Below are 20,793 nucleotides of genomic sequence, written 5' to 3'. Positions count from 1 at the left end.
TAGAAAGAAATAGAGAGTTACCTAGGTATGCAGACGAACTTAGTGTAGCCTTGATTGTCATCCATAGTGCTCCCACACCTCACTTCTTGATTGCTTCGCACAATGTTGGTGGAGAAGAAATAAAGAACTTCTTTTTTAGCAGAGGAGACGAATGGGAATGGGAAAGTAAGGGGAGAATAAAATGAGCGGGGAAATAAGATGAGGAAAAAAGATTGAAAAGAATGACCGTTAAAAAGTAAGAGAGAGAGATTGTATTCTGAAGGACCTAATTAATGTAACCTAAACATAGTGTTGCTAAATAAAATATCAGATCTATTCTCAGTTACATTAGTTAGGTCGCTCATACTTAATGGCCATTTAGCTTTGTTCGCGTAACAACATCCATCCAACGTTAAGGAACCCAGATGATGTAACAGGATACCTAACTGATGTGTCTTTTTAACTTGCAAACCAACTTGATGTAATTTTCTTAAGATAGTGATCTAAATGACGTAACAAGGACCAAATTGATGCAAAAAATAAGTCAATGACCAAATTGATGAAACCACCGTTAGTCAAGAACCCAATTGCCTATTCACTCTAAAAATAATGTATATTTAGTGGTATAAAATCTTTAATATAATATATATATATATATATACATGTACATGTGTACCCTTCTGATTTGCGAAAACTATATCCCAAATGTAAAATCAGCCATTAATATATCAAAAAAATGTAAAATAAGCCCACAAGCTTCATAGACCCAAAATTGGTAAGTCCACACAAGAAAAGGCCTAGCCCACTAACCCACGACTGGAGTCAGGTCACTGGATATATATATATATATACTTTATTTCTCCCTTCTTTTGAAAGTAATTTTAATTTTTCTCTATTAAGATGAATCGAAACACTGAGTTTACTAAGTTCCACCGGCAAACCACGTAGTTGTGCATAGGCGATTAAAAGGACATAGCGTGATGTAATACATAAATAATTATGATATTTATAATTTGTGAATATTAGTGATTGATTGGATACACAGATGACGTGAAATGCTTGACATATCTGATAACTAACATGAATAATTCCTTTTAAGTCCACTAGAGTTACCGATTGAACTGCCTCGAGAAGTTGCGCAAGTTTGAGTCCGCCCTTCCGTTGCCCAACACGTCGCAATTCGAAATTACTTCCATTCAAATTTGCTAATCGTCAAAACACTCAATATTATTTCATTATCACTTCGAGCAACGACTCCTCACTCAAATGTACATCGATTTACTCTTTCACGCATACCATCATCACTCTTCAACATCATCATCACAGTTCCGTCTTGATTCCGTCAAATTGCGATTGCAGATCGACAAATTGGGGAGCTGAAAGTCGTAGGAGACAGATGATCCATTTGCAGAAAACATAATAGTTTGAGGAATGAATTGGTAAACACTTCGAAATTGAGGGGGACTTTTGCAATTAGTCGCGGGAAACCATATACCCCACCAAAATCCCGGACATCGTCGAATTTCCCCTTCAGCATCGAACTGAAAATGGCCGCCGGCACGGTGGTGGTGCTCGACAACGGTGGCAGTCTCATAAAGGCGGGCGTCGCCGGGGAGCTTGACCCCGCTGTCGTCCTCCCCAACTGCCTCGTCCGGCCGCTCTCCTCCAAGAAGTTTGTTCCCCCGGAGCCTCTGCCGTCCCCCACCAGTTCTGCCGCAGCTACCTCCTCCATGGACCTCACCTCCGCCGCGGTCCGCCGCCCCATCGACCGCGGCCACCTTATCAACCCGGACCTCCAGCGAGAAATCTGGTCCCACATCTTCTCCACCCACCTCCGGCACGTGAGCCCTGCCTCCTCCTCCCTCCTCCTGACCCTCCCGCTGCTCACACTCCCCTCCATCAAACGCGACACCCTCTCCCTCGTCTTCGAGGACTTCAACTTCAAGTCCCTTTGCATCTCCGATTCTCCGTCGCTTGTCCACCTCTACGAGGCCAGCGTCCGGCCGTCGGGCCTCGCCTCCAAGACCCAGTGCAGCCTCGTCGTCGACTGCGGGTTCTCGTTTACCCACGTAGCTCCCGTCTTTCAGAACTTCACCCTCAATTATGGGGTCAAGAGGATTGACTTGGGAGGGAAGGCGTTGACCAACTACCTGAAGGAAATGGTGTCTTACAGGGCCATTAATGTCATGGACGAGAGCTTCATCATGGATGATGTGAAGGAGAAGCTCTGCTTTGTCTCCCTTGACGTCGAGCGTGATTTGCAGCTCGCCAAGTAATTCTTCTTCCTCCTTTTTTTCCTCGAAAGAAGACATTTTTCTTCATACCACTTGACAAGAAGTTCACAAACTGGGTGCATATGAAGATCTTCAGAGCTAGTTTCTCGTCAGTGATGAACCCTCACGAGTCATTCGACGAACATTGACAATTACATTCATTGTGTGCGTGGGCCTGTGTGTGTGCTTTCATGTTCCATATGATATATGCACATGATGCGATCTCGACATGTTTGGGGAGCAATATGTGTCCATAGTGGCAGCGGCAGTTTTTCAAAGTTGGAATCCCACTTTGTTGTGTTTGTTATTTGAGTTCAGTTTTCTTTCCGGTTTATATATGTGGGTTCTTGAGCGAAATTGATTTGCTGCTGTAGGAAGCCAGGAAAGGACAATCCCTTCAGGAGCACTTATGTACTTCCTGATGGAGTCACCCACACAAAGGGATTTGTCAAGGACCCGGAAGAAGCAAAACGGTATCTAACACTTATGAACGGATCAGGGGCGAAGAATCACAACAAGCCGGAGGAAATGGAGAAGCTGGAAGATAGGAAAAGGATCGACCTAACCAAAAATGTAATGTACATTTTGTCATGACAAGCATTGCCCTTTTCTGGCTTTAGCTAATGTACAATTACCCGGTGCTGCAGGAGTTTGACTTGATGAATGAGCGCTTCATAGTCCCAGAGATGATTTTCCGACCTTCAGATTTGGGTTTGTACTTCATTGTCACAGTCAGTAAAGGGATTTGATTTATAGTTCCAGCTTCTGTGTTGTTTGACGGAACATGAGTTTCTATGACTCTGGGGGATTTTTGGGTTAATAGTTGCCATTTTAGATGCTAATCGGATTAGATACCCTGAAATTTTATGTTAAATTTCAACTATCAATGTGGGATGGAATTTGTGCCAAGAGTAGAGATGTCGAAATTGAACTGTTGCATAACTCTGACGTTTTCAACATTCAACGTTTATTTAGAAGCACAATCTTCATTAGGACACTGACATTTGATATGGTTAGGGAATGTATGATGTCTAGCCTTATAGTGCAACTTGAATGTATATTACATTTTTATGTAAAATGCCATCTTGTAATTTGATTATACCTCGAGCTCAATATCATTGTGATATCAATATCTTCCGTGCAGGGATGAATGAGGCAGGACTAGCAGAGTGCATCGTTCGATCTGTCAATTCCTGCCATCCACTTCTTCATCCTGTGCTTTATGAAAGGTTTTATCACGAAACTCTTGAAGTAAACTGCATATTGGCAACTATCAATCAAAGTTTCAACTAGCCTAACATATTTGCCGGGTTCTTGCAGCATTATATTAACTGGTGGAAGCACCCTCTTCCCGTGGTTTGTTGATAGATTGTAAGTGTAAAGCTCATCTGACTGCATCTGGTTATATTCTCAGACGCTAACGAGATTGCGTTTCGACATTATCAGAGAGAAGGAGCTCCGGCCTCTTGTTCCCGACTACTACCAAGTTAAGATAACAACTCAAGAAGAGTAAGCATGTCATCAAGAACCATCTTCATCTCAAAGATGCTGCGTCTCTTTTGTGGAAAATTATGAATTTTCCTCTTTCAGTCCCATTTTAGGTGTTTGGAGAGGGGGATCACTATTGGCTTCAAGCCCAGATTTCGAATCAATGTGTGTCACCAAAGCGGAGTATGAGGAACTTGGATCTGCTCGGTGCTGCAAAAGATTCTTTCGCTGAGCTTGGAATCTCGATGGTCCATTCCAACTGTCTAGAAAGCATCATGAAGGTTGCTGGATATTTGAATAGTGGTTCTTGCTGATATTCAGTGAAGATACAGCTAAGTTTTTCAAGCAGAGCAATCCATTCATGGCGTTATTGGATCAGAGTGAGGGGGGCTTCCAGTGCTGATTCTGTGGAAATACCCAATTAAACTCTGATCCCATGACGGTTCTCTTGAAGAGGAGATAATGTTTGTTTAAGACGAAGTCCGAGTGGACAAAGCTCATATCAAGCATTAGAACTTCGTTGAGTCATTCGTGTTCAACTGGTTTAGTCAGAATTGTAACATGTAAGGTTGCAACTTGCTTGTATATGTAACAGCTTTTGCTTGATCTTCGGTCCTAACCCTGACCTGTAGACAAATATGGAGGTCAGCTCTTTGTAAGAGCTTTCAGGGTAAAGATCGACGGGACACCCCTGACGCCTTGAAATTGGATCTGTCGTTGACACAGTAGCTAGCTCTTCCATGTATATTCTCGTAAGCCCAATGAGCTCAACTGCAGCGTTCAGATTTGTCGTTGTCTCAGAGGAATGAAATTTATGTGAGCGTGGACCCTGTCGTGAGGTCGCCTCTTCCCGTGCTTGGGGTCCGACCTAGGGAGTGGAGTTTCAAGTCCCACCTTGGGAGTTTGTGTCTGGCTGCATATATGAGGAGTAATATAACTTGTCACATCTATCGTTAGGGTATTTTGCCAATTAGTGTTCCCCTTCAGTAAAAATAAATAAATAAATAAATAAATAAATAGAAGCATGCTGGGCTAAGGTTGGACCTCATCAAACTTTTCACTGGGCCCATTATCCGACCAGCAAAGGCCCAGTGAGCCTTTCTACCAAGCCCATCATCTTGGGGTAGGCCCATCCAATAATGCCCAAGCCACGCCCCAGGCCAGTTCGATTGGGACTGATGATCAATAAGACATCATCCTTATTATGGCAAGGCAGTGAAGTAAGAAAACCATCCAGAGCAAAGTTTTTGAGTTCCAACCTTTCAATGTCTCTATTCCCCTGTATAAAGAATCGGTTTCTCAAAATTTGGCAAATCACCAGAACTTTTACAACAAAGGCTCATCATAGAAGTATATAATATAATACCCGAAATTTTCATCTTGAACCCTATAAAATTGCAAAAGCATAGACAATAAGCACACAACCCATGAGCTATTGTACCAAAAATTCTGGCACTTCCACCACTCAGCATGCTTACGGCACCAGATTGCAGGGCACATGATAAATGCTGTGACAATCCGTCCCACTCAGAACTCGATCCATGATATCTGTCAATTCGCAGGAGGAACTTCTAGATCACCCAAGCAACTTTCCCCAGCACGTAGAATGATCTGATCAGTGAAAATAACGGATCATGGATACAAAGTCGACAGATACCGCTCTTTTAGTCGAAAATTGGCTGTGAATCCATGCACAGATGTACTAGCTTCCTCTGGTACTGCCCGAAATATTCTCCGACTGCACCAACGTCCTCATTCTCTAAGTCCAGCCCAGGCAAGCTGAATCGTTCTCGCTCTGCTGAAGATTCATCATCTCTTGAGTTCCTCATATTTGAAATGAACATCTCATGGATCTCACGGCAAGCAAGTATGAACATGGCGGCTGTATCAGGCTGCTGGGCTGCACGAATCGCTGCTAGTGCCTCCTGGAGAGCCCCAGCCGCTACGTACAGTATCAGAGCCCTAAGAAATCATCACCATTTAGGAGTGTTAAGACATGAAGAACAAGAACCAGAACAAACATGAATCTTCATGGGAGGAGGTAGAAGAGAGAAATATTGTTATACCTCCAGATGTTATGTTCGGCTTGAAGGATATGGTCAGCCCACCTTTGCAGCACCCTGAAAGGCATGCACGTGTGAAATTATTACAGAGATTAATTTACACGATGAAGTTGATATGATGCATCTTTGAGATGATCTTATAGAAAGCAAGGTTCCACAATTACACTGAAAGGCAGTCGAGATACACACAGAAAATACAAACTATTTAAATGAAGAGACGAAAGAATAACCTCGAATAGTCGGTTCCCTTTAAATGCGTAGCAGCTAACGTGGCAGCATCAGTCCAACATCCAGCATCTTGCAACTGCATATTACATGAAAAGATGCATAAATTATTATGCCATGGGATTCTAACTGCCAAGAGAATTAGGATATCTAGAGAAAGTTTGCTTGACATTGACTGCAACAGATACTGAAAGAATAAAATTACTTAGGAGAAAGAGATTCTGACCTGTGAACATGCTTCCTGATACCTTCCAACAGCGCAAAGAAGATGAGTGCCTGAAAGTGACCTGTCAGTCCTGACCATGTTCGCAGCTACAACCTGGAAATAGCAATAATGTTATGAAAATGAAACAACAAATAATATTCGATGTTCTTTTCCCTTTTTGAAGGATCGAACCCGACTATAGAAGTAACTGCTCAAACTTAACCTGCTCACCTTAACTGCAAGCTCATGAAGAGATTGTGACACTGCAGAAGAAAGTGCAACTGCACGTAGAGCATTTACATAGAAGTAGGAACTCTCAGGAGGAGTGGTAAGCAATAGGCTGACAGCTGCTTCTAAGTTTCCAACCGAGATGAGCCTGAAAAGATGAAAGAATCCTGAAATTAACAATGGCAATGAACTGGAAGCTAGCAGTTAGATTAATAGGGAAAACTTAACAGAAAGCAGTGTATCGGCATCCTGCATTTTTTGTAGCATTGAAGCGGAAAACAAGCAGACTCATCTTATTACTTGCTTATTCAACAGAGCAGTCAGAAAGAACAAATTGCAATGGGTAAGAGGACATACTCGTGCACGCGGTTCTGGATAGCTTCCTCTCCCTCAAGCTTCTCATGCCATGGTACACGTTCATTAGCATTCTCCCATAACTCATGTTGCTCAAAAGCCATAGATCTCATTTGGCCCTGAGTCTGCACCATTAAAATATTTAAAAAAAAAGAGAAAAAAACCAGAAAACGAAAAGCGAGAAAGAATAATATTAGAAGTGCAAAACCAAAAAAGATGTTCGATCGAGAGCAGAAGAAAGTTTTCAAAGTTTAGCTACATTGAGAAAATTGGGAGCCATGCCTGTATAAGAAATTAAGAAAGCATGTTGCTCGTCCTTGTGGACTGATAACTTACCAATGGATCCCGATTTGTTGATCCAGATGTTGATTTGCCCTTTGATGTTATCCGACTTAATATAGCTGTCTCATCTATCTCAGAAACAGAGGCAGATGCAGTATCCCTCTGTGGAGTCTTCTTCACAAATTTGCTCATCAAGTGGTTAAGAGCACGAGGCAACTGTAACCAGAAAAGTGCTTCTGGGGATTCACCAAACACAGAGGCCGCAAATGCAAACCTCACGGCACAACCTTTGTTCACCACAGTAGCATAAAGTCTTGCCCTCTCCTCATCAAGTATGCACCCTTCAACAACATAAAAAGGAAGAGAGTTGCTGAGTCTTCAATTTCTTGGTGCATCATCAGCTGCAGAATGTGAAGGAAAGAAACAGACCTTCTCTTCTATAAGGTTCTAAAACTTTAAGGAGCATTTCTGGGACCACAGAGTCACCAAGTGGGGGTATCTCTACCATGTAACCTCTTAGATCCCCAGCAGATGAAGCAGTTCCTGGAATATAGTGAGGCCTTTTCTCTATAGTTGTGCCAGTAGTATTAAACCAAGAGGGTTTCACACCCAATTGCAAGATCATCCTCAGTGCCTGCAAAAAATTGTGAGATTTAGAATTTCCTAGGAAGCTACTCATAGGAGAGCTTGAGGGGCCACCGACCACTAATTGCATCTAACTTTATGCATCATGAAGATTCCTCTCATTTACTTGGTAAGTGGTATAATTTGCTTGCCAATAATAGGCCATATCCATTATTGTCACACACAAAGCTATTTTATCAAATTGGAAAGGAAAGGAAAATTCTTACCAGGGCATGAGGCAAAGGTAGTAGTATTGGGGAACACAAGGGCATCGGCCTAAATCTCTCTTTAACAGCTCTGGTCTGGGGTAGAGGGCCAGATCTTTTGTCATTTCTGCATACAAGAACAGCAAGCTTTAGCTTACTCAAAAGACATTAAATCTCAACAGTATAACTTTGCCATAGCCAAGTTTCCGGTCTGTAATTGAATAAGAGCAGTGGGAAAATATTAAGTGGGAAAATAATTGACATTAAGACATACATATTGACCTCGATGAGGCGAAAGCTACTATCAGCGCCAGCTATGCATAGTACCAGGGGGTCATTTTTGTCCATTCGAACTGATAACCAATCGAGTTCCAGCACAAGTGTTCCAGGAAATTGAGGTTGTAGAAGGGAATTGGCTAGTGGGTCCAAAGAATCCTGCATAGAAAGAGATTCTGAACCATGTAAAGAAAATGCCACAGCTAAAGTCCAGTATCAAGGCACCTAATGTATACTAGATCATGGAAGTGTGTAATATAGTAATTATCACATGATATCAATGATCACAGAAACCTCATATTAGCTGCACCGAGATATACCAGATCATATACTGAAAATGTATTGTCATAGAATAGCACAGCAACTCGCCCTCGGCTACGATCTCCTTCAACAACTGGTGAGAATTTGATTCTTCTTATTCCCTCTCTATGGGTGTTAAAAGATGATGAGTGACCCGTAGTTACATCCCACCACCTAACATTTCCTGATCTGTCTCCCATAACCTGGTAAATATCAAAGCCATGTAACCCTGAATGTAAGTTTGACATCTAGGATTCCAGTAAAGCCAGTAAGCAAAAGATAATAAGCAAAGGAACTTACTACATGAGGCAACCGATAAGCCATAGCTGTGATTAACCCATCAGATGAAACAAATGATGAGGACGGCCACTTAGGTCTGCACACAAGCCAATGAGGAATGCACGAGGATGAGCAGTTGAGTTTCTCATTGACGAATCAAGATCAAACTATCAAGCAATTGCATCAGCATCCACAGTGAGCGGAAGTGCCATCCCACAAATGGGAAACTGCGTAATGATGAACATAGGGTACCTGAAGTCCCGGATTCTTCTGCCATGAACCTCAAAAACTCCAAGTGCCCCGTTAACTAGTGCAAATGCAAAGCTTTCTGAAGTTTCATCTTGTGATCCATCATGGCCTGCTGCCTCTGTAAATTGATAAAAATCAGAAGTAGACATTAGATGAAAATACATCATATCTCATAAAATATGCACATATATGAGGTAGATATGCTTACTGGAATCCGAAGAAGATGGTGTCGTTGGGGAAGACGTCCCATCTGTTGCTACACTGGCACGATCGATGGAAGATAATGGTGACGGCCTAGGGCTTTGGGAAGGCCTTGGAACAGTTGGAAGAGTCCATTCCAACACCGTGAATGGAAGGGCTAATGATCTAAGCTACATAGATATATAAAACATCATAAATATCTAGATGAAAATGTACTACTAATGATGTCACTGCTACAGTGTAGTGTTTTGCACATCATTCAAGTGCAGAACAAAAATTAGGTAGACATAATAAAAATTGCATGAATGAAATGAGTGCAGAATCAGTATCTACACTGTTTTAAAAGCACAGTAGTCCATGAGAGGCACTTCCGTTATTATATTTTCTCATTTTTCTTATAACATAGCAAAAGACTCAGCTCGTGCAACTCTCCTCAAAATAAGGACCAGATAACCACACAAGTTACTCAACAGCCATACATTACCTATTCCGCTCCCCAAAAGAATAGCCATAGTTGCATTATGACATCAAGTTACATTCAACATGAACCAAAATACTATTTATTTCATAGTCCATACTGTTCATTGCACACAGCACTGCATGAAGCGAGAACCTTCATATGAAATCATTGTAACAAGACTCTGATGTCAGGCTGAGTTATTCAAATGACCCAAACGAGAATGCAATGTTACTAAAACAAGCTAGGGCAGAAGACAAGGCAGAACAAGTGGCAGCTCACTTACCATGATGGGGGTTTTTGTCATCGCCCAAACCTCCACAGGGGCATCACGGAACAAAATCAGAAGATACCTGCAAATAAGAGAGTAGTAATGTGGGGGAAAGAAAAAGTTAATGAGAATTCGAATTTCAATTAAAGAAAATCCAAAGATTTGAAAATTAACCTTCCAGATGAAGACGCTCTTAATGCTCTTATTGGAGCACGCTCTGGCTTCTGGAGAACCCGGAAAGTTCTATTAACGCCACTTCTAAGGCATGTGACAACAAGCCTATTAATGTAGCCTCCAGTTTTTTCATTCACCTAAGCACACACACACATATAGCTTATTTAACTCCATAAATACAAGAGAGACACTTGCAGAAGCACAAGGGTAAAAAAGTTCAACCTTCCATAAACTGTGGCCAGTTCCAAGTGAAGTGATCATGGAACTGGCTGTGCATAGATATAGTAAAATAATAGGATTCGCCTGATTGAGGGATAAAATAAGGAATAGATGAGAGAAAATAAGAATAAAAAGGAATAGTCATAAGCACCTGGGTATAAGAAAACGAGACAAGCCTGGAATTGCCAAGCCACCTCAATCCCCTAACGACGCCATTATGAACAGAAAAACTTGTGGCCACAGCATTCGCTGAAACATCGACAACATCTATGGTCCCGCTTTGAGTTCCCAGAGCGACCAACGGAACAGCCACAGCAGGACTGTTTCCCCCACCTTCAGTAAGAATCTTGTTAGTCATACACTGAAAACTTGAAACTAGCACTTCAACTGACCTCCCCCACTTCAACAGTAAACAATAATTTAACATGAGAAGAGAGAATGCAACAGACGGGCTAATGTGGCAGTTAAAGAGGGACATGGTACAGCCAGCATAGTCACTGTTGATGAAAGAAGTTGAAGCTGTCCGACTAAGATTATCTGCACCAAAGACATAACCTGTAAGTGCATGTATAACTGAACAGGGGGACAGACTATGGAACATTGTAGATACACCACTTTGCTATCTGCTAGTTTCACGGAAAAAAGGACTTGAAAATGATATAATAATTGAATGACCCCAACATGACAGGCCTGATCAGTATATGGAACACCGTGACATTGTTGGACTTGTCATGAAGACAAAACCACGGTGCATTGGAATGCACTGTAAGATTAGCACACTAGTCGTTCTTTGCTTTTCAAAAACCAAAAAAACTGATCTATTTCCCTAATGGTCTGTTGATCTCATCATCTCTTTTCCACTTTCAGAACATCCGAGGATTTCCAAAGAAAATCAGGCCCAAATCTGTATCAAGATGAAAAATATGCTAACTGATACATGAAATGAATATATTCACCTACAAACCTTGTATGAGATATCATATTGGACGATAGAGGAGTTTGAAAGACGAATTTTGCTGCTATGTACACTCTCTGATTGCTCAACAGATTCAGGCTCAACTCCATCAATGGATGATTCTACACTATCATTTTTGTTCACAGGAGTTGCTGCTTCAATTGTGTCAAGTTCCTCATTCTTCCTATCATTTTGGGCATCCCAGGCACCCTCAGAAGTCAAAAGCCAGTTCCATACTTTCCCATCATCAGAAATGGAGATCAATCGTGTCTTTGATATGAGAAGGGAATCGTCACCAAAATCAAAGGGGTTGTCAATATCCACATCGGAGTAAGGTGAAGGAGGTACATCCGAATATCGCTGGGCAATATTTTGGAGGGTGGAATCTGACTCACAGAGAACAACTGCAAGAACTGAAGGAGAAGGAACATATGTGCCGATAGAAGGCATCAGCTCTTCCATTGTACACATTACGTGCACCTGCTCCCCTCTGACACAATATTAAAATAAGTACACTGTCGGAATAAAAGAATACATATGGAGGATGGAAATGTCAACAATTTGATGGACTGCAAAGCTGAGAGCCATACCCAAAAACATAAAATCCTACTTCAGGAAAAAGAATCAATTATGCTACAGTTCTCAGAGCATAAATACATCTAAATACAATATTTTGTTGGCAGTGGAAGCGATCAAAACTAAGATCTAGCAGTGCACTCTACATCATCAAGCAAGCTTCAACCCTACTGCAATAAATGTCGGTTCCCTGAGCTTAGCTAAATAACAGGCAATTATAGCAAGTCTAAACATACATAAAAGAGCTGCTGAACTCTTAACAGAGTACTTCAGGGCAATGCTGTATTAACACAGAACCACTATAGACCTAATTTTGGAACTTATTCAACACAAACGAGGATTTAGAAAACATGAATCCCCAAAAAAACAAAAAAAAGAATGAGACAGGCACGTAAAAGCAAAGTAAAGAAATAACCGTGATCATTTCTGTTGTCATGGAGCAAAGAACCATCAAAAAAATCAAGGAAAGAATATTCCCCAACTGATGTTCGTAGCATTTACCACCAACAGCCCAATATACACAAGTACACAACAAAAATCAATATTTTCTCCTAAGCCCAGTACAAGTAAAATGTCATGGAAAATCTACTAAAAACTGATTATTTATGGCTCTTTTTCGATTAAAAAAAAAAAAACTTGAACAGCCTTTGTTCCAGATAACACACATTGCATCCTAAAGTAGGCTCTGTCCTGATCTACTCTAATATATTTTAAACTTGGACAATGAAATAACTTAAGTACCAAGAAAACGTTAGCTTACTCTTTCCTTTTCCAAATACTGAGCCTCCCATCAAGATGAGCACAGTAGAGCAAGTCATGATTTGGGTCAGGCAACACATCAAGAAACTTCCCACAGCCACGGGGCAGTGCGGCCGAGTATAGGGCGGTCTCGTACTGCAAATCGAAAACGACCAACTCCCTTGGGAATGTCACGAACATTATATGCTTCCATTGCGTTGAGAATGCTAATCTGACCATATATGTCGGGAAAACTGCAGAAGCAGGAGACGATGATGAGGAAGTCGATGAATTGGATGAGTCCCGCTCGAGCCGGGTTAGCTCCGCCGAGTCAGTTCTGATCTGTGTTTCGGTGATTGAGATCTCATCCTCGGAGTCACCCAGAGCTCTGATGGACAGGAGGAAGCCTCTGAGGGTAATGGCGCAGAAGTGGCGGGAGTCAAAGGGTCACAGCGGAGGCAGGAGAGGTACTCGGGTGAGGAGTCGTACCGCCAGAGGCAGCTGCCTGAGGAGGCTGAGTAGAGGGAGAGGAGCGAGGGGCCGGATATGGCAGCGAGGAGGAGGGAGGGGGAAGGGGAGGTAGAGGAGTCGGTGGGGCGGGATCGGATCCAGCAAAGGTCCTGTATACCGGATCTAGGGGCAGAGGTAGAGTCGGAGTCAAAGGAGAGGAGGACAGTGCGGGATCGGAAGTCGAGGAGGAGGAGGCGGCCATGGCGGTCACCGGCGGCGAGGAGGAGCGGCGAGGGGAGGTCGTCGACGAGGGAGTGGGGGAGAGGGTTGGGAGCCCAGCGAACGGCGGTGACGAAGGGGGAGAGGGAGGAGGATGGGGAAGAGGCAGACGAGGACGACCCGTTGGGGGGCGGGGGGAGGGGGAGGGTGGAGATATGCTGGAGGGAGCGGGAGTCGACGACGGATACGGAGGAGCCAGAGGCAAAGGCCAGGAGGCCGGAGGAGGACAGGTCGAGGGATCCGAAGTTGTTGCGGCTCGGAGGGCCCGGGAGCATCGCGTCCCAGCTGCCGGGGTCCGGCGGCCGGGGATGGGATGACATGTCGGCGGCGGCTGCGGAAGCTGGCGGGAGCAGAGCTGAGCTGAGCTAGCTGACGTTTCTTCTGTCCACCATTTTCTCTCTGCTACGGAAGAGAGAGAGAGAGAGAGAGAGGAGACTGGTGAGCTTTACGTGCGGGCTGGTAATGGAAGTTTCTTCCTTCCTGGGTGTCATAAAGCGATTGTCATGGACGATCTGGTCGCGTGTAAGAGAAAGAAAAGAATGGAGAGAAACACGAAACCGGTCCCTACTTTTTTAAAATTGTTAAACTCGCCTACATATCTCGTAATTTTTCATTATTTGGTCCCTTTTCTATTCTCATCACTCTACACTCTCCGTAACTCATTACAGCATGCTTCAATGAAACATTGACATAAAACAAATGATGGATTATTTCATGCTACCAAATCCGTCCGACATTCAGACCGCTTGTATTTCTACAAGACTTTAACGGTGTGTTTAGTTTTATAGTTAAGTAGAGTTGACTTTTGATTTTAATTGGATTGTAATAATTGTGTTGTTGAATTATGAGAAAAAATGTAAAAAAATAATGAATAGTCGATAAAAAGTAATAATTGTATTGTTGAATTATGGAAAAAGTAATAGATAGTTGAGAGAAATTAATATTAAAAATTGAATTGAATGGTTAAAAAATTGAAGAAAAATGAAAAAATAATAATTGTGTTGTTGATTTTTGTTATGTAGTAAGTAGAGTTAAAATTTTAAAAATGTGAATGTAAAATCAAACGTAGCTTTAAAAGTGTTCAAATTGAGACGCCGCCATAGTCGATTCCATTTAACTATCAGTCATTTTATTGAAACATGGTTAGTCGACCCATGGCATCGAGATGTCCAGATTTTAGGTTGTTTCATCAGTGCCGATTGCCAAAAGTTCGATGGTATCCTACCCAATCACGAAATGTATCATCTGTTTGCGGGCGTCCCAAGCCAACCCTTTGCTCACTTCTTTGCATTCAGCTTCAATTGATTACCAGCATACTTTCTCGTCGGTTGCAAGGTATACAATTGGAATTATGTGTCAAACATTCCTAAATGTACGGAGGACTCCTCAGCCATCGTTGTTGTTATTTACTCTCCGGACATAGGACTCTAGAGAACCGTCATAAATAAAGCTCGCTGCAGCTCCGACCAACTCACAATCTCGTTAGGTGCTTCATAATGATCATGTCCTATCATCAACTCTCTTGGTCTATCTTCATTCCTAATATATTCCTGTATTTTTCATCATGCAAATTTGTAATAGCACCCGCCCACCTTTGTCGCATATTCCCACATGAACTTGAGGATTGAAAAGCTTTCTGAGCATACAGCATATGACTCAAGGTATATGCCCAAGAGCCGGTTTATATATTCAGATAATTTTTTTTATGGTAATAAAATTTATTATATTATTCATATATTGTCTGTGTTTATTAGAATAAAGTCATTTAAATTTTCGAATGTTTCATTCTTAAAGGGTTAAAAATATGAGTGACGAAATAATTCGGTAATAATATCTTTAAATTGTTCACGATTGTAGGAGACTTAACTGGACATTATCTTTCCAAATAGATTCTCACATCCGTCTGTATCCATGATTAATATATAGATACTAATGAAAATGGAATAGTAAGTCTCATGCTATCTAGCAGCCGTTGTCAGGACAGACATGTTGATGCTTATATGATAAGTAATCGAACGTGACGCCTAGATAATATTCACAAGGTAATTTGCTTATGTTAACGAATATTGTCTAGATCGTATCAGTGCATATAGTTTTTAGACCAAATATGGAACGCTATCTCATGTATGGGTAATGGAGATTTGCTACTGCTAATGTATTTCTGTTTAACATGAGTATTCGGTAAATTGTGATCCTAATTAGTTATACTTGGAGGTAGGTGTCCGATCAAGATGGAATTCACTAATATGAGTAAACATGAAAAAGGTCTTGTGGATGTGAGCTTTATTCTGGATAGAGAAATTCTCGTTTGGAAAAGAGTTTATGTTTAAGTGTTATAGATCCAAAAATGAAACTAGGGGATACATATGGTCGACTAAAGGGTTTGACATTTACCATGGCCTTGACTAGACTGGGATCTTATAATGGAGGGACTCAGTGCATGACATATATGATCATAGGTTCATTAGAATATTTTAATTATACATTCGCCACTATTTGGATTGTCGTGATATGTTACTAGGTGTCACTCATAAACTTTCGGAGCCGATAGCATTTTGGAAATTATGCTTTTGGTTATGGAAAGAGTTTTCGATAATGTCAAACGAGTTGATATTATAATCTCATTGCCACTTGGTGATGGACCTTATTAGTCACACATATTGAGCTTGTTTAAACCCATAAAAGAATTAATTCTAATTAAAGAAATTAATTAGAAATTAATTATTGGATGAATCTTGCAATGTGGCTACAGGGGTGCTAGCGCATCCCGAAACCGAATCCAACATCAAGGTAAATATAATTAAGGAAATACAAGAGTTTTTTTAAAAGTTTTTATAAATAGATTGTCTATAAGGGAAAACTTGTGTTAAAAACAAAGTGATAATTCTTTCTTGCTTGAAGGGCAAGTCATTAGATGACTTTAAAGTGCAAGGACTAATTTTTGACTTATTAATTAATATAGATTGATTAATAATTGCAATTAGATCCCTAGAGTTGTGTCGTTTATTGTCAAGACCGGAAAAGTATGTGTGTGTGAGAGAGAGAGAGAGAGGGGCCAAGACATCCCTGCTCAGCCGCCCCCTTTGCTTCACCAATCGGAGGCCATCCCCGGCTTTAGTTTGGTGAATCAGTGTTGTTTGAGACTATCTTGACATGGTCTTCTCCTTCCGTGGCGATTCCGTTCGAGTTGATGACCTGGATCGGAGTGCACGGATCGAGAGGAAGCTATTCTTGGCGGTGACACGTTCGTGTGGACGAGCTAGCAATCGGACAATTGGACGGTTCCATTAATTGATTGAAATAAACCAAATCCGACAAGAGTAAGTACAAATGTAGTAACTTTACTTGTGGATTCATTATATCTTGTTGTCTATTCGTTAGAAGATGATATTCCATATCGAGATATGATCTCAAGTTTTTGTTTAAAATCGAGCATGCGATAAAAAATTGATTTTTACCGATTTTAAAGTTTTCACTGCATACATGCTCAGTTTTCTAACACAAGGTTGTGTTGTCCGGAGGCCGCCTGAAGGATTATGAATTCGCGAGCCTTCGGCCCAAAACACATCAATCAATTTCTTCTCAGATTCCTGGTGCTCTTCAAAGTTCTTATGTTCTTCTGATAAGTCGTATGTTTTCAAATTATATGATTGTATTACAGTGATCCGTGGGTCGTCACAAGTCCATATTAACGACTCCACAAGGTTGCCGTAACATTAGAGTTGAACCATACACGCTTCATGAATTAAAAACAAAGCTTCGAATCAAAACATTACATATGGCCCTTTGGCCAGGTTGATAAATATGATGCCTTGTACTTTCTGGACATCATTCAGCCTTTTGTTCTTGACTCTCTTAACCAGTGCAAATCTATCATCATGATTCTCAACATGAGGGGTGAGACACCAATTCTACAATGTCCAAACCTAGAGACCAGTAGCCTGATTCATCCCCTAAGACCGGCTCATGATGTGGGTCGATTAAGGCCTTGCCGCAAAGTTAGCCCATAATTCTATTTTCTTTTGTGGAATACACAACCTATTCCTCCGCATTATCCGTCCCTGCTCATCTCCCACGCACCTAAGTCTCCCCCCTTAACAATGTACTAAATTGATGTATATATCTAGCTAGTGTCGGTTTCGATGGCCACAATAGTATAAGGTTCTGTGTATGCTCAAATACAGCCAACAGGAATCAGAGGGGTGACAAGGACAACTGATGGACTGTGATGATTGATTGTGGACGAGAACTCCTGCTTCAGTAGGACTAGGGACACCCCCTCTTTGTCGTCCAGACCTCCGTCTTCTTCTGGCTGGGACTATGGGAAATTGCCATCTGCGATCCCTTGGCGAGTAATTCTGAACCCAATGATCGATGCGCTTGTCCTCATGGATACTTCTAGCAGCATGATATGATGATTAGCTTCGACCAATGTTGTTTTTTGGACCTTGTTCGCTAGATAAGATAACCACTAAATTCATTGACTTTTACAAGTAACATTAAACACAAGCCGAGGATCTATCAACAGTAGGAAGCCTATCGATCAAGGAAAGAGATGTGACGATCAGAGAGACTGATATTGAGAGCTGCCTCAGGGGATCGTCCATCAACTTTTCTGGGCTAGGTCCATGGAGAGAGCCATACCGACGCCTAGTACATTATAGAACATCTTCCCACTGCTCATCATGAGAGCCTGCAGTTGATCAAGAGGAAGGTGGACCACACTTCCGATGCGATGCTCCTGGAAGGATGCCTTTAGGCAGTGCCTCAAGGCAGGGCTAGATGGGGCCTTGGAGGTGGAGTTAGTGCTCGGGTTTCATCAGACCAATGGTGATGTTGCTGATCATGGCCGTGGGGGGCTGCCTGCAGCGTCCCGCCTATATAGCACTTCATAACTGCGATTGCCGAGTTAAGTAATTTCTCCAACATTAAAGCCCACAATTGTTGAGCTTAAACATGGTTTACTCAATGTTTGTCTCAAACTAACTTAGAGTTTGAATGTGATTTGGAGCTGTCTTCGTGAGCAATAACTATCAAAATTTTAATGGAAATTTACAAGATATATTAATTTTTGTGAAAGTTCACAGATACAATGAATATTTTTTTTTTCCGGTATGAACCTTGGTACCGAAAGTCTAATTGGACCCCGACTAATTTACTCGAGCGGGATCGGTCCAAATACAATGAATCTTTGGCCTCGTGAGTCATATAATAATAGGTACTGTATAGGAAGGATTTTCCCCCTATATATCTTTCACAAAATAAGAAAAAGTCTCGTCCTACTCTTTTTTCCTTTTTCTTTTTTAAATAATTTGGATAATATAAAGCTTACTTGAAATCTGATAGTTAAAAAAAGAAGGGAAAGAAGTACACGAACGGCTCCAAAAGGAAAATTACCATATTCCTCAGTACCTACGGCCTAGACAACTAAACATCCAACCCGTGTCTGCAATGACCCAATTGCAGTTGCAAGCAAGATGAAGATGTACCCTACACACGCCAATCAAACTCGTAGATAATATACATTCAGTGGCTTGTTTCCAAGTCCAAATTGTTGCTACCGATACAACTATCTAGACTTCCCATCTCCCGGCTACCAGTACTTGGGATGCATTATGTCCAAACATATTACCCAATTTAACTTTGTTGCTTGGCTTGCTATACTTGACAGGTCGAACACAACGGTACAAGATAAAGAACTAGGGACGTACCGTAGTGTTTGTGAAGGTCGTGTATTTTATGGCACTGCAACATTGCAGGAGGTATAATAAGCTTTCAATTATGAGCAGATTATTGGGTTCTTCCTGGGAGGGCAGTCGGTCGCAGGGTCTCTGGAGAGTTAGCTGGGGGAGGTAGTCCATAAGGTTGAATCCGAGAGGCTATTACTCTTACGGTGAGCAGAGACTTCATACCTTTATTGCATAATTCAACGGACATTATCGCATAATTCAGAGGAACAGAGCCCTAACTGCGTCCTTAATCTTCATGGTAATGCAGTAAATCAACCTAATCATTCTGCGACAGACATGTGCGACACATGCCTTTAACCTTGGCAGGGAAAAGGCAGTGGGGCCTCCGCATATCTTCGTAACAAGATTTACTTGTTTTATCCTTGGGGGATAAGATCATCCGTCGTAAATCAAGACCAGAATGTGAGAAATTGTATTTTTTTTCCCGCGAACTAGGACAAAGTCTGGTTCGCGCGCTCCACTTTTTCTCGTGGGCAAGAAGTGGCATCAAGTCCCTGTCCTGAAAGCTTCAGGGCATGATCGATCTTGTGGGGCGTGAAGGCCCACAAATCACCAAGGCTTAAGTATGGCCATTTAGCCCCCACCAGGGGGGAGAATTGTACTGATTCTATCGTAAGGGGCAAATTCCAAAAGAGTGGAGGCGGAGGGAGGGGGTATGTTGTTTCGATCTTAGGCTGGGGCGTCTTTGGTTGGTTGAGATCAAAGGGAACTTTTTATAGGCAAAGTCTTTATAGGTTGGTTGTGTTTTTGAAACTGAGAATATTTTCCCCCTTTCTCGTAATTACATTATCGCTTAACTTAATAGCGATACGGCGAATCAATCTAAATTATATCACGCAAACATATCAATGTCTATGACGAACTTGTACGAGAATTTATCGGTGGAGCTTACTTGACTTTCATGCATATATCCACTATATTACTCGTATTCTGCGTGTAATCTTTTGTGGAAGGACTGAGGGGAAGTTCGATGATAACGATTTGAGGAAGTCCCCTGGTCGTTGATCAATTGCTATCAGTTGGCCCTAAAGGCTGTCTACCTTGCAAACAAATAGCAAAAAGCAAAAGAGATTGGAAGACAATGGGGACACACTTTGGGAATCAAGAAAAGGTGAAATGAGGAAGATGACCGGTCATATTAGGCATTAAGTGCGCTAGCTAGGCCCTTAGTTATAATCGCTCATATGGACGTGTTTCTTTCCTACTTAAATTTAAATACGAAGACTAAGCACGTACAATTTTCATTTGTTGCGACTTGTAAGAGACATCTCGTTTAGTCTCTTGGATACGCATAAGAGTCTCGACAAAGCAGAGTGGTCGTGGGTGATGACCCCGAAAGTTGAGACCAGAGCCTCCATTAAGAGCTCATATAGAATGCATCGAGGAACGTCCATATTGATCCGAAAAATTGAAAGACCAGAGAATTTAACTTTGAGTTAGGACTTTGCCACTTTATTATGTGGGAAAAGAGTGGTTGGGAGTTTTAAATGTGGGGGAAGTACACAGCAAATGGAACAAACACCCCTTGTGCACTTTTTATTTCTCTTTTATTTATTTGAATAAATTACATTAGTGATCTAAAAAGTTTTATAAATATTTTAATATGGTATAAAAAGTTTATTTTGCTACTTGATAGTACAAAATATTTCAAAGTTGTTTCAATATTATACAAATCGTCATCTCGCCATTGAC

At 41.6% G+C, this 20,793-nt stretch overlaps 2 protein-coding genes across 3 annotated transcripts; one reads left to right on the top strand and one right to left on the bottom strand.

The window, feature by feature from the left end:
• The first annotated feature begins 1,427 nt into the window (after positions 1 to 1,427).
• Positions 1,428 to 4,465, top strand: LOC116202078 (actin-related protein 6). Of its 2 annotated transcripts, none has more exons than XM_031533597.1 (7): positions 1,428 to 2,251; positions 2,627 to 2,825; positions 2,900 to 2,963; positions 3,397 to 3,481; positions 3,573 to 3,623; positions 3,699 to 3,761; positions 3,854 to 4,465. In XM_031533597.1, the coding sequence occupies exons 1-7, from the start codon at positions 1,527 to 1,529 to the stop codon at positions 3,927 to 3,929; spliced, it is 1,263 nt and encodes a 420-aa protein (XP_031389457.1). In that variant the 5' UTR covers positions 1,428 to 1,526; the 3' UTR covers positions 3,930 to 4,465. The 2 variants fall into 2 exon arrangements, with proteins under 2 accessions (XP_031389457.1, XP_031389456.1); XM_031533596.1 differs by having other exon boundaries at positions 1,439 to 2,251; positions 3,843 to 4,465.
• Positions 4,466 to 4,972: 507 nt separating this feature from the next.
• On the bottom strand, positions 4,973 to 13,830 carry LOC116202077 (WD repeat-containing protein 11-like). Its single transcript, XM_031533595.1, is given in 21 exon segments — positions 4,973 to 5,702; positions 5,807 to 5,860; positions 6,034 to 6,107; positions 6,255 to 6,347; positions 6,465 to 6,609; positions 6,819 to 6,940; positions 7,152 to 7,438; positions 7,527 to 7,731; positions 7,949 to 8,054; positions 8,202 to 8,362; positions 8,524 to 8,706; positions 8,804 to 8,879; positions 9,035 to 9,149; positions 9,240 to 9,402; positions 9,976 to 10,042; positions 10,135 to 10,271; positions 10,505 to 10,686; positions 10,803 to 10,890; positions 11,318 to 11,798; positions 12,645 to 13,065; positions 13,068 to 13,830. Coding segments are annotated over 21 exon segments (4,062 nt in total). The 5' UTR covers positions 13,672 to 13,830; the 3' UTR covers positions 4,973 to 5,404.
• Positions 13,831 to 20,793: the final 6,963 nt, after the last annotated feature.

Source organism: Punica granatum, chromosome 3 (genome assembly GCF_007655135.1).
Source record: "Punica granatum isolate Tunisia-2019 chromosome 3, ASM765513v2, whole genome shotgun sequence".
NCBI lineage: Eukaryota > Viridiplantae > Streptophyta > Magnoliopsida > Myrtales > Lythraceae > Punica > Punica granatum.
The sequence above is the reverse complement of the archived record's forward strand: the minus strand, read 5'-3'. Positions and strand labels throughout refer to the sequence as shown.

What these genes read in the sequence shown, in the direction of transcription:
- LOC116202078 (XM_031533596.1), top strand. Translation starts at nt 1,527, where the DNA reads ATGGCCGCCGGCACGGTGGTGGTGCTCGACAACGGTGGCAGTCTCATA. An exon ending in TTTCCGACCTTCAGATTTGG is followed by an intron (nt 2,964 to 3,396) that starts GTTTGTACTTCA and finishes TCTTCCGTGCAG; the next exon opens with GGATGAATGAGGCAGGACTA. An exon ending in CATCCTGTGCTTTATGAAAG is followed by an intron (nt 3,482 to 3,572) that starts GTTTTATCACGA and finishes GGGTTCTTGCAG; the next exon opens with CATTATATTAACTGGTGGAA.